General features: G+C 39.9%; 1 protein-coding gene and 1 long non-coding RNA gene across 11 annotated transcripts in view; both read left to right on the plus strand.

Moving 5' to 3' along the window:
• The window catches only part of PLEKHA1 (pleckstrin homology domain containing A1), a 38,759-nt gene extending 33,026 nt beyond the window's left edge, over positions 1-5,733 (plus strand). For 5 of the 10 annotated variants that reach the window (XM_075155234.1, XM_075155225.1, XM_075155228.1 and 2 more), the window contains one exon: positions 3,215-5,733. In XM_075155234.1, coding sequence (XP_075011335.1) covers positions 3,215-3,544 — 330 coding nt within the window. In that variant the 3' untranslated portion in view covers positions 3,545-5,733. Of the gene's footprint in view, positions 1-991; positions 1,097-3,214 lie in introns of all 10 variants that reach the window. The other 5 variants (XM_075155230.1, XM_075155231.1, XM_075155229.1 and 2 more) reach the window with 3 other exon arrangements.
• A 202-nt stretch (positions 5,734-5,935) lies between these two features.
• Positions 5,936-15,491, plus strand: LOC142084461 (uncharacterized). Its single transcript, XR_012674376.1, has 5 exons — positions 5,936-6,373; positions 11,184-11,320; positions 11,899-12,001; positions 14,561-14,684; positions 15,235-15,491. It is a non-coding gene; the product is annotated as an uncharacterized LOC142084461 (long non-coding RNA).
• Positions 15,492-15,757: the final 266 nt, after the last annotated feature.

A 15,757-nucleotide genomic window follows, 5' to 3' on the forward strand; every position in this document is an offset into this window, starting at 1 on the left:
GGCATCTTTGCATGAACTTCTGGCATAAAATATTTTGGGTTTTTAATTGAGCACTTATCTTAGTCTTACATGTATGTAACTTTATGTGCATTGTATTGTCTTGAAGATGTAGATAATGCAAGTGCTAACCTAGAAAAATTCTTTTGAGTTCAGTATGATCTTTGTCCCTATGCTGCTACTAGTTTGGAAGTAAAATAAACTTTCTAATTCCTGCGAGGTGTTTCTGCTAATTGCTGAACTTTGCAATCAAATGACAATATCCCAATTTGTTTTTAACAACTCTCACTACTAAATTGTCATTCTGTATTGTTGATAGTTTATTGTATATGCAGATACAGATTGAAATTTAAAGTAACTTCTATAAGAGATCTCTGCTCGCATGAATTAGTTTTTGCTATTGGAAATGTAGTGTGAACACCATCTAGCATTACTGAACTGAGGCACTGTGACAAATCTTAATATTTGTGAAGCCACGTGGGTGCCAGCATTTCATACATACTTGCATTTAAACTGTGTTAGATGTTCAGTACAAAGTACCTTAACTTGTGAATAGTGAAGGTCACTGTAGTGTCACAGCATCTCCCCAAGTATGTCCAGATTTAACAAATGGAATACTTCACAGTTCAGATGTTGCAAGCTATGGTTTTCACTTTCTGGCTGTGGGATGTTTTGTAATAAGCTGAATATATCATTACCCCCATAATTTGAAATCTAATAATTTAAATCTGGCTTTTGACTACACATTTGCATTAATATCGTTTTTCTGTTAACTCAATCTAAGCTCTCAATTATTTTTTGCAGCTGGGAGCTGCTTCATGCTTTCAAATAAAACTTCCTATCATAAATTTTGTTTCTTTTTGGGGGAATGAAAATATGCAGATAACTTTTCTTTGTGTATGCTTTTTTTGTGGGGCTAACTGAGCAATCTAGCTATTACTGTGTGCATCACTTCTTTCTTTTTCCCTCTCTTCTCTTCTTTCCCCAAGTATAGGTTACTCTAATCTTAGCTTTGCACTGTGTTCCAGATGCGGCAGGCCAGAAGGCTGTCGAATCCTTGTATACAGAGGTATACATCAAGAACTGGTGAATGCAGCACGTATGTGGGCTCTCATGTAAACTTGCCTTCTTAACAGAGGGCTAGGACTAGAGACTAATTTGCACTATAAAAAACTAAAAATAACGCTACCTGTTGTCATTACCATTACTGAAAACTAACTCGTAAATTATATCATTCACTTACAGGTTTGCACTGTTTTTTCTTACTTTTAAAATAATAGGAAATTAAAAATGGCAAAAACATGTATTTATACTTCAAAGCATACTATATATTTAAATGTAAGTTATGTGATGTCATTTTAATAGGAAAGTATTAAAACTAATTTGCATGAGAGTTCATATTTCCATTTTACTTTACATTTTTTTGAAACTGCGCAGAAGCAAAATTAAATTTAAGCTACCCACAAACTAATACAGATGCGTGCACACAAAAAATGCACGTCGTAACTCTAGCAATTGGAAGGATAATATTGTAGCCTGATTTGCATGGCTTATAAGTCTCTGCATGAAATTATTAGTTCAAACATAGAAGCATTATAGTGTATAATCTGTACACTGTTCAAAGCAGTACACCTTAGGAGTAATACAGCAACATAGTCTCTTAACTGTGAAGTTACAGTCAGTGTGGGTAGTAAAATCTGAGTATCCTTCAGTTCAATTTAGCAAAAAGTTTATTATAGAGATCTTGTCCTAATACCCCTTACTTTTGTCCTATTTGTTGAACTAAAATTATTAATAATAAGAAGAATAGTAGGTAAATAACTGAATCATATGTTCTCCTAAAGCAACGGTTTCTCTTAAAGTGGAGTATCAAGTCAGGTATGAAATAAGGCAGTGTAAATAATGTGAAATACTTAAGTTTTGTGTTCAATTTCCGTGAAGTCCAAAAAAAGTTGCACAGCTCCTTCACCCAATAGTATTAGTTAATTTATAAAAAGAAATACAGTAGTACTTGGCAGAATCCGTTATGATTATATTTATGAATTCATGTCATAGCATTCTAAAAGAAACCTGGAAAACTGCTGTGAAAAAATAAGTATTTCATTTAGGATGTATATTTGCATCTTGGACACACATCTGTGATGTTTTTTTGCTAACAAATGTGCTTGAAGAGTGACTTGATTTGTGTACACGCATGGGTTCACAGATTTCTTTAGTTCATGTACTAACACTGGTGATGGCAGAAGTGGCAGCAGCTGCAGCTGCTAATGCATGCAGAGTGAAGTATGCACTGCATCATCGCACATCATTTTGATCGTGTCATTTAACACTGTATCCAGCGGTGTTTTCGATATCCCTGAGTATCCTTACAGAACTGATAAGATACGATGCAGAACCTGAGGAATTTTCTGTTCTGGAGATGGAGCTGTAGGTCAGGCAGGATATCCTAGGACATTCAAAGTGGCACTCCGTGCCTATGCTTTAGACATCTAAATCATTCTTGGGTAGTCTGGGAACTTGTTTCTATCAGTAAGTACATGGCGGAAGATTATTTTCACAGTATCAATCTAATAGAGTTATGTAAAGGTCAACAGAATGGCAGTTAACAATAATAAACACAAGAAAATAACTTGACAATTAGAAGGAATAGCTTAAAGATCAGTTTCTTTTCTAGGTCCATTAACTTTGGAAATTGTTATACAGCCTTGACAGCATAAAATAGTTACTGTTTTTGTTTGGTCCCTGGAACAAATTGGGAAGATTGGTACCCCAAGAAGAGGGAACAGTAAAATGTTCATTACATTTAGGATATGAGTGCCTGATGTATATGAATATTTTTGAATACATTTTTCTCTTGGAAAAATGTCATTTTCAGTGGCCTTTAAAGTGTGTATCTTCAAAAGGCTTCCTAACATCTTAGTAAAATGAGAAGCTTCAATTTGCTGGACTATATTATAAAGTCTAAAGAGCTGCTGAGCTTGATTTGAGAAATTTAATTTCCTCAAATGAAGAAACTGATGTTGCTGTCACATACTGCTGTAAGCTCACATTTAATAATACACTGCCTTGAGAAAGCACCTGCCTCCTGCTGCTGTGGCTGATGCTTTGCTTTGTGTATTTTCTGTCTTGATTTTTTTTTTCTGAGAGTGAAATCTGAAACTGCATCTTTCCAACATGACGTCAATGACTTCATCTGACACATGCTTTTCTTTTCCAGGAGCATACCGAGTCTTCTTCCGAATCCAACCATGCTCTCCGTTCTGCCTTCCCAGCCCCAGCCACCTCACATTCCACAGCCGCTCACGGCAGCCCTCTGGTCCCAAACCCTCACGCCAAATACCCTGCCTTGGAGAAGCGAGGATTTCACGAATCTTTTACCAAGGCCAAGCCAGGGAGCTACAAGATCCAGGTTGTCGCTCCAAGAGAATCAGCTTCCAAAGTGACTGAACGGGGCCTCTCAGAACCCCAAAGTAAAAATGGCACTCAGGAACAGGATCCTGGCCTTGTGGATCTGGATGATGCAAGCCTTCCAGTTAGTGATGTGTAGTGATGGAAGTGTTTGGAGAATGATCCATTTGTTCGGTCCTCTAATTTCCTTGCTCGGACTTTTAACCAAAGAAAATTACAGGAAATGAGAACAAAAAACCGGAACACTGATTTTTATATATATGTATGTGTGCGTTTCTGTGCACACATGTGTATATATAATGTGTTTGTATATTGCCTTTCAGCTAAGGGTCAGAAGTGGACCTTATGCGTTTTCTCAAAGCCTAATAGTAAATCACTTACTAGAGAGGGGCCAAACTGCACAATTTAGAAGGAAAAAAAAAGCAAAAGACAAAAACAAAAAAGTACTTCTGCAAGTAAGCAAGGTACCAGCAACTTTTCATTCCTAATCTGGCAAATTGACTAAATTTACAACTAATGCTATATTGTGGGGAACTTATTGCCAACAAATGTGATTACTTAATTTCATTTTGAACTACAGTAAGATTTTAGGCATAGATGAGAATTGTTTCTCTCCATGACTTTCAGATACCAGGAAATGCACAAAATGTTTCTTCTGTTCTTTAGGATCAACAGTGTCAACTGATTTATTACCAGAACAAGAATTCTGAACTCCCTTGGAATTCTAATTATGGTGCTGTAAAATTTCCACTAAAATAATATTTTGAATAGTCAGCCTATTTTTGATGCACTCCTAAAGGTGGGTTATAACTTTTTGCACATTTGGATTTTAATAGACTGTATGTAATGGTGTTCTGGAGGGGGGAGGAGAGAAATTGGACTTTTGAATTTGGACACTTCAGACCTTTTGAACTAAGTAGGGTTTATATTGTGTTACATTAGGCTTTGCAGCAATTATTTTTCTTAAATGTCTAAACGTATTGTTTGATTACTGTTCTGAGAATGGTTTTCTTATCAGTGCTTTGTGAACAGTTCTTGGTTTTATATTGATCAGTGGAAGACCTCCTGCTTTAGTTTTGTCATTATTGGTACTGAACTGTTCATAGTCATGCAATTGTGGCCTATAACTTTTGGTGCACTAATAATCTTAAGTGCCTGTGTTTTTTCTCACATTGTTGAAACATTTTTGGATTAGTTACGTACACAAACCATTCTTGATGGTTTTGAATGTTGGCTTGGAGTTGCTCTGAATAGCATAGTTCAAAACAGCTATTTAAAATAGAAAACTTATGCTAGGGATACCAGTGTTCTGGTATTGCACCTACTAGCTGTGCAATATATGTTTTTAAAGGAGTATTTGTATTTGTTGTTTGTGTACACTGTGTTATGGGGCTTCAGTGATGCAAATGAAAAGAACCTTTACATTTCAAGTATTGGATTAGATTGAGTGTGTACTTTTCATTGTTTTTGAAAAATGTTTGCTTTAATCAAAACCCCACAAATATCTCACGCTGCTGCTTATTGTGATTCAGATTGTCCAGCTTTACGATACTTTTTTTTGTCTACTGTAACCTAAGATACATATCATACAAGTCCATCTTCTCTCCAACTTCCAAACTGACTTCCTGCTTGAGAGATATGGATAGCTTTACCACAATAATTTGTTGATCCAAGGATAGAATAATTGGTGTCATATAAGAATGAAATATAATCTAATTTCAAAACCTTAAATTATATCAGCACCTTCTTTTTTTTTTATCCATAAGCTAACTAACCACTGTCTTAAGGCAGTGGTGTTTGTAAATTACTGGTTTTGTTTGACTCTTTAGATATATGTGAAAACTAGCACAGAATTGGAAATTACTGTAAATGTCTGAACTAGTATTGTAGGTTTTAACTTCTATAAAGATAAAACAATAGCTCTTTAAAAGCTTATTTTTTCACAAGTACGTTCTGTGTGGAAGACACTTTGCATTGAAATATTTTTACTGTAGTCTAACATCTGAAATCACTTCTCTGGTACAGCTTTCACACTGCATGTTCATTTTATTATATTTTGGTATTGGCAATTTTACACATTGGGTGAAGGTAAAGCAGCTCCGTTATGGGACTTATAAAAAGAGGAAAAAAAAAAAAAAGAAAAAAGAAAAGAACTACTGTTGTAGTTCAGTAGCATAGGGAAATATTTGTGGTTGGTAATTGTCAGGGTCTCCTATTTATCAGTACTTTTATAAATCTATGAAAATTGTTAAATTATTTTAGAAACAGTGCTGTAAATATGTCACATTTAAATTGTCAATAAATCAGTTTGGGTAACTTAGAATAACATCTGACTGAGTTTCCTTGCACCATGTTAAATATTTTATCAGAACAATATATTCCTTTTTATCATATAAGAGGTCAGATTATCTCTTATGCAGCTGTAATGTCTTTTTACTACTTCAAATCTGATCAGGTTGCATAGCCTAAGAAAGAAATTGAACAGAATGAGCTGTTTTTCTTTTACTGTTCTCGGTTTCTTCTGTGGAATTGTTACATGTTATGCAAGGGAAGTTGATCAGGTTTCTTTTTAATCAGTGGAAGGGAAGAGATGATGCATAGTAATGTCAACCATTTGGAAACACTCAGGCACCGTCTGAAAGGGAAAAAAACCACAACAGAATGTAACATGCATTTTTCTGGCATGTTTTTGCATAACAAAATTTCTCTCTCAAAATGCTTTCCTGAAATAATGGCACGTATATGACATCTGGAAGCACCTCACTATCTGTACAGCAGACACACTTGAGTGACTGCATTTCCTGAGCCCATTTTTCCCTTTTGTAAGGCGGCGCAGTTAATCGGTCTGTCTCAACGGTATGCAAGCTTCAGATAAAGGACGGTCAGTGAGTAAGATATTTAATATAGCCTGTACACAGTAACCCAAATTCCAGTTTGACTGTGACATCTCCTGACTGAATTGTTCCAGGTATGTACACATCTGCAGTTACACTAGTATCAAAATGTGCACGCTATTGCCCCCAACATTTTACTCCGTAACATAACAACTTCTCACGGAGTCACTGCACTGGGTCTTGTGAAGCTTCTGTTTTAACCATTGCACCACAGGCCGGAGTTGGTATGAAATGTGTATATAACGGTACCTTTGGTTAGCCCATCCCCATTTAAACTAGACATTTTCAGCCTTATCATAACATCACTAAGTTCCAAAAGCAGCTTGATTGCAGCAGTATGGAGTTGATGTTTCAGTAAGGTCGTTGGTGTACGAAGTTAGATACTAAACAGACGCACCCAGTCTATATGACTCTGTGGCTGGTGTCACCACCACAATTTTGGGTTTTTCCGTAATGGGATGGCCTACATGGCACCGGGCTTGCTGGCATCAGATGGGATTCAGCTTTCTCAAAGGGGGAAGAGGGTCTTTGCTCATGAGCTAGCGGGGCTCACTGACAGAGCTTTAAACTAGACTTGAAGGGGGGGGGATAATATCAGGCTTGCCGGTGACAAGCTGTGGGATGACACACCAAGGTGAGAGGGACGGGGTGCTAGCAAGGGCCCTCAGCCTGTTGCTCTGAGGTGTGCTGCCTGCACTGGAGCACACTTGAAGTCTTACAGAGATGAGCCAGTGGCTCTTGAGGTAATAGGAGCCAACAGGGAAACACCAGACAAATACCCCAAAGGACCCTTAAGGGGTGTTCCTCTAAGAAGGTGACATGGCCGACAGCCCAGCTGAAGTGCCTCTACACCAATGCACACAGCATGGGCAACAAACAGGAGGAGTTGGAAGCCACTGTGCTGCTAGAAAGCTGTGACCTAGTTGGCGTTACTGAAACTTGGTGGGACGAATCCCATGACTGGAGTGTGGCTATTGATGGCTACAGGCTGTCCAGAGGGGACAGGCGAGGAAGGAGGGGTGGAGGGGTTGCCCTCTACATCAAGAAATGGATTGACTATGAAGAGCTGTCTCTGAAGGATAGCCATGAGCAGGTTGAAAGCTTATTGGTGAGAATTGGAGACGGAGGCAACAAAGGGAACTTTGTGGCTGGTGTCCTACTACAGGCTGCCTGATCAAGGGGAGCTTATTGACGAAGCCTCCTTACTCCTGCTACAGGAGGCATCATGCTCACAGGCTCTCGTCCTGCTGGGGGACTTCAACCACCCTGACATCTGGAAAAGTAGCATGGCGAGCTGTAGGCAATCCAGGAGACTCCTGGAATGGGTTGAGGATAACTTCTTAAGCCAGGTAATAGACAGCCCTGCCAGAGGGGATGCGATACTGGACCTGATGGTCACCAATGCAAGTGAGCTAATTGGTGATGTCAAGATTGGAGGCAGCCTGGGCTGCAGTGATCATGTACTGCTGGAGTTTGCAGTTGTGAGGGATATGGGTCAGGCAAAGAGTAAAGTCGGGACCCTGAATTTTAGGAAAGCAAACTTCCAGCTGTTCAAGGAATTAGTCAATAGGACCCCCCGGGAGACTGCCCTCGGGGACAAAGGAGCAGGACAGAGCTGGCAGATCTTTAAGGATGCTTTCCATAGAGTGCAAGAGCTCTCGATCCCCAGGTGTAAGAAGTCAGGAGAGGAAGGCAAGAGGCTGGCATGGCTGAGTTGAGACCTGCTGCTCAAACTAAAGGGCAAGAAGGAAATGCACAGGCAGTGGAAGCAGGGACAGGTATCCTGGGAAGAGTATAGGGATGCTGCCTCATTGTGTAGGGATGGGGTCAGGAAGGCCAAGGAGCGGCTGGAGCTGAACTTGGCAAAGGATGCAAAGAATATTAAGAAGGGCTTCTATAGGGGTGTCTGCCAGAAAAGGAAGGCCAAAGAAAGCGTACCACCCCTGATGAGCAAGAGTGGCAAACTGGTAACAATGGACGAGGAGAAGGCTGAGGTACTCAACAACTTTTTTGCCTCAGTCTTCACTGGCAACCTCTCTTCCCACACCTCCTGCAAGATGGGAACTGGAAGAGCAAAGTCCCTCCCACTGTAAGAGAAGATCAGGTTTGTGACCACCTGAGAAACCTGAACATACATGAGTCTCTGGGATCTGATGAGATGCATCCCAGAGTCCCGAGGGAATTGGCTGATTAGTTGCCAAGCCACTCTCCATGATATTGGAAAAGTCATGGCAGTCAGGTGAAGTCCCTGGTACTGGAAAAAGGAAAACATTGCACCCATTTTTAACAAGGGTGGAAAACGGGACCCTGGGAACTACTGACCTGTGAGCCTCACCACTGTGCCTGGGAAGATCATGGAACAGATCTTCTTGGAGCTATGCTAAGCCACATGGAGGACAGGGAGGTGATTCGAGACAGCCAGCATGGCTTCACTAAGGGCAAGTCCTGCCTGACCAACCTAGTGGCCTTCTGTGATGTAATGACTGCATCATGAGCTACAGATGTCGTCTATCTGTACCTCTGTAAGGCCTTTGACACAGTCCCCCACAACATCATTCTCTCTAAACTGGAGAGATACGGATTTGATGGGTGGACTGTTTGGTGGATGAGGAATTGGATGGTCACATCCAGAGGGTAGTGGTCAACAGCTCAATGTCCAGACAGAGATTGGTGACAAGTGTTGTCCCTCAGGGGTCTGTACTGAGACCAGTACTGTTTAATATCTTCATCAATGACATAGACAGTGGGATCGGGTGCACCCTCAGCAAGTTTGCAGATGATACCAAGCTGAGTGGTGCAGTTGACACACCTGAGGGATGGGATGCCATCCAGGGGGACCTGGACAAGCTCAAGAAGTGGGCCCGTATGAACCTCGTGATGTTCAACAAGGCCAAGTGCAAGGTCCTGCACGTGGGTCGGGCAACCCCTGGTATCAACACAGGCTGGGGGATGAAGGGATTGAGAGCAGCCCTGCCGAGAAGGACTTGGGGGTACTGGTGGGTGAAAAGCTGGACATGAGCCAGCAATGGGAACTCGCAGCCCAGAAGGCCAACCGTATCCTGGGCTGCATCCAAAGCAGCGTGGCCAGCAGGTCGAGGGAGGGGATTCTGCCCCTCTGCTCTGCTCTCGTGAGACCCCCCCTGCAGTGCTGCGTCCAGCTCTGGGGTCCTCAGCACAGGACAGACATGGACCTGTTGGAGCGGGTCCGGAGGAGGCCATGAAAATGATCAGGGGGGTGGAACGCCTCTCCTATGAGGAAAGGCTGAGAGAGTTGGGGTTGTTCAGCCTGGAGAAGAGAAGGCTTCGGGGAGACCTTATTGCGGCCTTTCAGTACTTAAAGGGGGCTTGTAAGAAAGATGGCAGCAAACTTTTTAGCAGGGCCTGTTGTGAGAGGACAAGGGGGAATGGTTTTAAACTAAAGGAGGGTAGATTTAGACTAGATATAAGGAAGAAATTTTTTACAATGAGGGTGGTGAAACACTCAGGTTTGCCCAGAGAGGTGGTAGATGCCCCATCCCTGGGAACATTCAAGGTCAGGTTGGACGGGGCTCTGAGCAACCTGATCTGGTTGGAGATGTCCCTGCCCACAGCAGGGGGGTTGGACTAGATGGCCTTTAAAGGTCTCTTCCAACCCAAACTATTCTATGATTCTAATCCGTGTACAGCAATACAGTTTGTTCTTCCTAGTAATAAATGTCAGAATAAAATGCAGTTACTGGCTGCAACTCAAACTCATTTAAAGGAGCTGAAAATACCATTTCTAGTTCATCTATCTTATCGCATGCATCTCTGCTGTTTAGCTTTCAACTTTTTTACCCTCTAATTATTTTCATAAAAATCTTAAGTTATTTTTCACAGCCCGTTGAGACCTGAACCGTGGTCCCTGATATGACTTGGATGCTCTGTCTTGCTATGTGCTGTCTTGCACATTTTCATTTGCTATGTACTTGCTGTTGCCCCTTTAATGAAGAAGGAACTGAATTATTCTTTGTGGTTATAGATTTAAACCCACCATATTACAGTAAGAAATTTGCAGAAATTTAACTGCTGAACCTGCAATCCACGTGCCTGAAGGTAACTGCCAAAGGCTAACGGTCCAGAATATGGTTTAATAAACTGGCATATGCCTTAACCTCATGGAGTAACAGGATGTCAGCACCACCTAGAGGTCATGCTCTAGCTTTAAACATGATCCGAGTCAGGCATTTACTTTTAAAGTATGTTTCTGAATCTTAAAAATTAATTTTGAAATTCCAATTATTAAGTCACTGGACTACTCAAAGTTTTTTAAAACTCTTGCTCCTTATGAGCTTTGAATAGCAATGGCAGCAAATTGGTTGACGACAAAACAAAGTTGCCCTTTCTCCCTGCTGTTCTTGTTCATGATACCAGTTTACTCCTGCGGAAGCTATGATGTTGTAGGAAAAAAGTGAATAATCTGTTAACTTGTCCAGTGAATAATGAAAGTGTGAGGCTTCTCGTGATGCTACAGACTGTGGAAAGCAATTTCAGGCACAGTATATTAAAAAATAGTTGAAAAAGAAGAAATTGAAGAACTGACACTTTGGAGAATCTGCTTTTTCATACTATAAAGTAGCAAAACTCAAACCACAGCGCTAATGAAATATATCAATGATAAAGAACTGATGTTTTCCCATGATAAACCAGTACAAAAGAAACCTATTGCAAATAGCTAGGTATTCGGTCTGGTAAGAGTAGCCTTTTTCGAATGAAAACCAAGTACGTGTGAGGTGATTGTATAAAATGTGCATGCTCAAAACTTTAATTACTGCTTGAAAGACATACGTATATCTAGCAGGGTAAGGCAGTAACTTTCTGTACTAAGAGTCTTGAGCTGAGCTAGTTGACTTTCAGCTAACGCAGCTGAAACACTCTGACACGTACCTGGGAAACTGGTTGTCCAGAATGATGCAGCTGGTCAGGAGGACCTTTAAAATGTCTCGTTCGAGTACAAGCTCTTCAACTACTGGACTGGAAAGGAAGCATCTCTGCTGCTTTTGGTAGGCAAAGTAATGTGACACAAAGATACAAGTTTGGAGATAGACCAGAGTAATCGGGGCTGCAGATTGAAGGAGGGGACCTAACCAGTTTGAAACTTAATTCTTTAGTAACTGAGCTGCCATTTTAATAATTTTACTTTTTGACTTTGGGGTTTTGCAATTGCATATATGGGTTCAGAAGTCAAAATTCTGTACAGAAATGAGTTAAAAGTGCATATGGCATCACAGAGCATCTCCTGTCATAAAAATGGCTGAATATCAACAGAAAATGTTGATATTCAAAGGCTAATTTTTTTAGGCTTTCTAGGAAGTCTATATTGTAATGGATGGAGAAATTAGTGAGCACACCAAAAAGGTGCACTCTGAAGGTGTGGGACAGAAACATTATGTTCTCATAAAGATTCCATATTAATTTGAGGTGGGAGAGAGGGAAGAAATGAAAGAAGGGGACATTTGGACAGGGCATTTTTAGTCTAAAAGTTAAAATGAAGTAAAAAAATTGAAGCCCTCTGTGCTATGTATAGTTTTACCTTTTATCAGTTTTATTTAATGTCTTAATAATCATCTGTGTTTTGGAGCACAACCTTTATAACTACTTGATTCTCCAAGCCGTTAAGCTGCTGAAGTACTTCTGAGATCTTCCAGTGAAGGAATGAAGGCTACTCTCCGGAGAAGTTAAGTGTGAGTCCTACTCTGTAACTGAATCATGTCCCACGTGTCTGCCTTGGTTTTTCACTTCAGATTTTCTGTGCAACCTCTCTGAGGAAAAGAAACTGGTACTCATTTGTAAAGGCACTATGTAGTGGTGTAGTAGTTGTAGAATATTGCTTTTCAAAGTGGTACCTTTGACACTGTAATTAGGGATTTGCATTTAAAACGACTGTTGGCACTGTAATTTTGCATATCAATATGCATAGTGAACACACCTTTTAAGAATTTAAACCACTCTGTTGCACTGCATTCCTATTGCCCCCATTCTTCTAATGATAACTGAGCACAACAGTAATGTCTGTTCTCAATAGGCGGGTGTCAGCTGCATGTTTTCGTAGCATTATGAAAGTTAATTACGAAGTTTCAACGCTTGTTTTGCAGTCCCTGCCTGTAATGTAATGCTTGCACTCCTAGTTGTAGGACTGCCCTCTGACATCAAGGAAAAACCACCACGTCTGCACACATCCATATTTAATTTGTTCGGATTAGCAATTGTTTCTTGGGGCAGGTTGCTTGGTTTCATGGGAGGCTTTACAAAAGGCGCCCTGATCATTCGTTTATTTTGTAAATTATGCCAACAGCTATGCTTGTCAAGCAGCAGGGCTGAGTTCATATCTGGAAAAGAATATGTAGTTTTAAATTCCCTGGTTTGCAGCCATTCTCTTTCAGAGTAATGGCATTTTTTCTGTATGTAGCAATGAATCCAGCATACCTTTTTAAAAAGATGGGGTTTTTTATTTAAAAAAAAAAAAAAGTAAATCTTTGTTTAACAACATAGAGAAGTCCTATAAAGTAGATTAGTCCTGGGGTTTTGGGGGGTGTTACATCCTGGCCAAAAGTATGCAGGACAGCATACTTTTTCCCCACAGAAAATCTGGGAGAAAGCCGTTAATGAATGAAGCAAAATGCATAACGCAGTCATAATAAACCTAGAAAAGCTTTCTGCGAAGTCCAAGCTGTTTAAGTTTGCTCAGAATATAGGCATTCTGGACATCTCAAACTCTTTTCTGGCCAGGATCCTTCTAGCCCCAGAGCATAATGTTAACCCCTTTCTCTCCTGGCAAGTTTTTTCATCCTTTATTTGCTTCTTGCTTCCCACCCTTTCCATGTGTGCCCAGATGCTTACTCCAAAGCCACCTCCTTGGCCCCCACGTGCAGAAGCAACGCAAGAATCCTGCGGCAAGTGCTGCTGGCTTCCCTCGCTCCCTCCTTTGCCCAGGAAGCCGCTGGAGGTAGCAGCTCTTACCACAGGGCGTTTTGCTGCTTTCCAAAACTGAGATTTCAAAGGCAATGAATGATACATCTTGGGTAACATGGCAAGATCTTCACGGGCAGCCAGGAAAACTTGCTTTCTTAATCGGTAATATAAAGCATACCGTCATATTGCAGGAAAGGCTGATCTCTTCTGTCCTGACCCCTCCTGTGAGCGGGGCTGAGGCTGAATGTCGGGCAGATTCTGGATCCCTGACAGCAATATCAAAACTTCCATTCCTTCAGAAGGATCTGTAGTATGTGATCTCTAGATGGAGCCTCCTATCGTCGAGTTCCGTTTGAAAAGCAGGAGATGAAATATTTTACTAGTCAGTCTCTCAAGTGTAAGTATTTTTCAGACCACATTTTCAGCCTCTATGAGTATTGATAAATGTCTTCTGGCTTGGATAGCCGTTTTGTGTGAAAACGTTATGAGAAATAACAATTTCTGGGTTTATAGCGCCTTTCAGGTGTAAGGCACTTCTGCACAGATTAGATAGGTAATTAACAAATATATTTTTCTATAAACTAAGTTATTAAACTCCCCAAAGACTTATCTCAGTTATTCTGGAAAGCAAGATGGTTTTGGGTTTTTTTTCCAGTTGTGTGCACCTGTGTGAAACCTATAGAATTCATGTTATAAAATATTATATTTTTAATACTCAGTAGAAGTTCACATCCTTACCTGGTTTAAGAAACAAAAAACGTAACAACAGAAGGTCCTCAATACTAGTCCACTTATTTGAAAGTGAACTCCTAATTAATGGTTTTCACATAAGACCTGGGGATATATTTTATTTCCTTTGCAGTGTTTAACCCTTGACTATCTATCAACAAACGTACTTCCCTGTTCTGTGCTATTTATTTAAGAAAAAATATTGGTTAGTGTATGACAGGTCTTTAGTAGTCTGTGAAAGAGCTTGAAGCTGATAGTGCTGGCTGAATTGTGCAAAAAAAGAATCGTACATCATGGAAAAGATAAATATACTCAACTGGTGTTTCAAACTTTTGTGTGAGAATACTATAAACTTGCAGTAGTTCTTGAAGTAGTTAAATATTTAGCTTAAGATTTGCAAACTTTGTAAGATAAACAGTTAAGTAAACACGTTATACTTTCATTAATTAATTAATCCTTTCTTGAGGTAAGGATGCATTCACTTAGGTTTTGAACTAGGGTATTGACTTACTGAATTATAACCATTCCGAGCGGGTTTCTGTCAACAGGGCTTTTGTTAATGCATTTTGAGCCTCTCATTATGCCTTGCCTTTGCTCCCTAGAATGACCGATATCAAAGGGTGCCAAGCTCAAAAAGACACAAACATCCATGGAGAGAAGATGACTGAACAAGGAGTTTTCCCACCATGTACTTTTTTCCTACCTACGGAGATAAGGCTCCAGACAGTAAGTCATCTGACAAAGGCAACGTGATCGAAAAGCAGATAGCCTTTCCAGGCGGGGTAGGACTAAGTTCGCTATAATTCACTGGTCTTTGAATATTTTGCTCCTCCTTCCAAATAGGAGCTTATAAGATCTTTTCTGAACCTGTTTTTTGTTTGTTTGTTTGTTTTTTCTTTACTAAAAACTATTCATCTTTCCTTAAAGACTTGTCTTTGTTTGAAAGTAAAGGGAAAACCAAAACAAAACCAAAAAACCCAAAACAAACCCTGAAGCTTACTAAAAGTAGCCAATAAGTAATGGATAAACAAATAGTAATTTGGAAACACTTTACCATGCTATTTATCCATATTATATATATATTTTTTTATATATATACATACATTTAAAAATATTTAAACTTATAAACATTTTCAAACTTTTTCTTAGACTTTTTAACACTGTAATGATTTTCATACCAAGGAAGTTTTGCTGTGAATTTTTCCAGATTACTACTTTACTACTTTGGTCACTTCTGAAATCAAGTAATCCTCCTGAAAACTCTTGTCTTGCACAGCGTAGAAGTTATTGGAGAAGAGCAGATGTAAGGGGTTCGTATTGGAGCTTTTATTGGGAATGTTGGCGTCTACGTGGTTTCCCACCTTCAGGTACTAACCAAGCAGTTAAGTAAGTTTTGCACATTTGTGGTTTTGTGGTCACGGTTTGATAAGATTTTATAATGTTCCCTGGAACAATTAGGTTTGAATTCTGACACTTGGGGTGCTGCTTCCACCTGCTCAGGTGGCTCCTTGTTAAAGATTATTCCACTTTTCATAGGAGAAAAGACTTTGTATTCTTCTGTATTAATGCATTGCTGGTATCCTCAATTTCTTAGTTGCGGCTCATCTAACAGTTAACAGCATTTCATTTTGCTTAATGGTTTGTAAAGTTCGTTAGGTGGTGCCTGATAAAGATACACTTAAATAATTACAGATTGGTAGTCTGTCCAAAAGTTTAATCAACTCGTAATTAAAAAATTGGCTGTGCTCAATTTCCAGCTATTAGTTCTTGTTATACCTTTCCCTACTTGCTTTGGAAAC

This window comes from Calonectris borealis, chromosome 7 (assembly GCF_964195595.1).
Source record: "Calonectris borealis chromosome 7, bCalBor7.hap1.2, whole genome shotgun sequence".
NCBI lineage: Eukaryota > Metazoa > Chordata > Aves > Procellariiformes > Procellariidae > Calonectris > Calonectris borealis.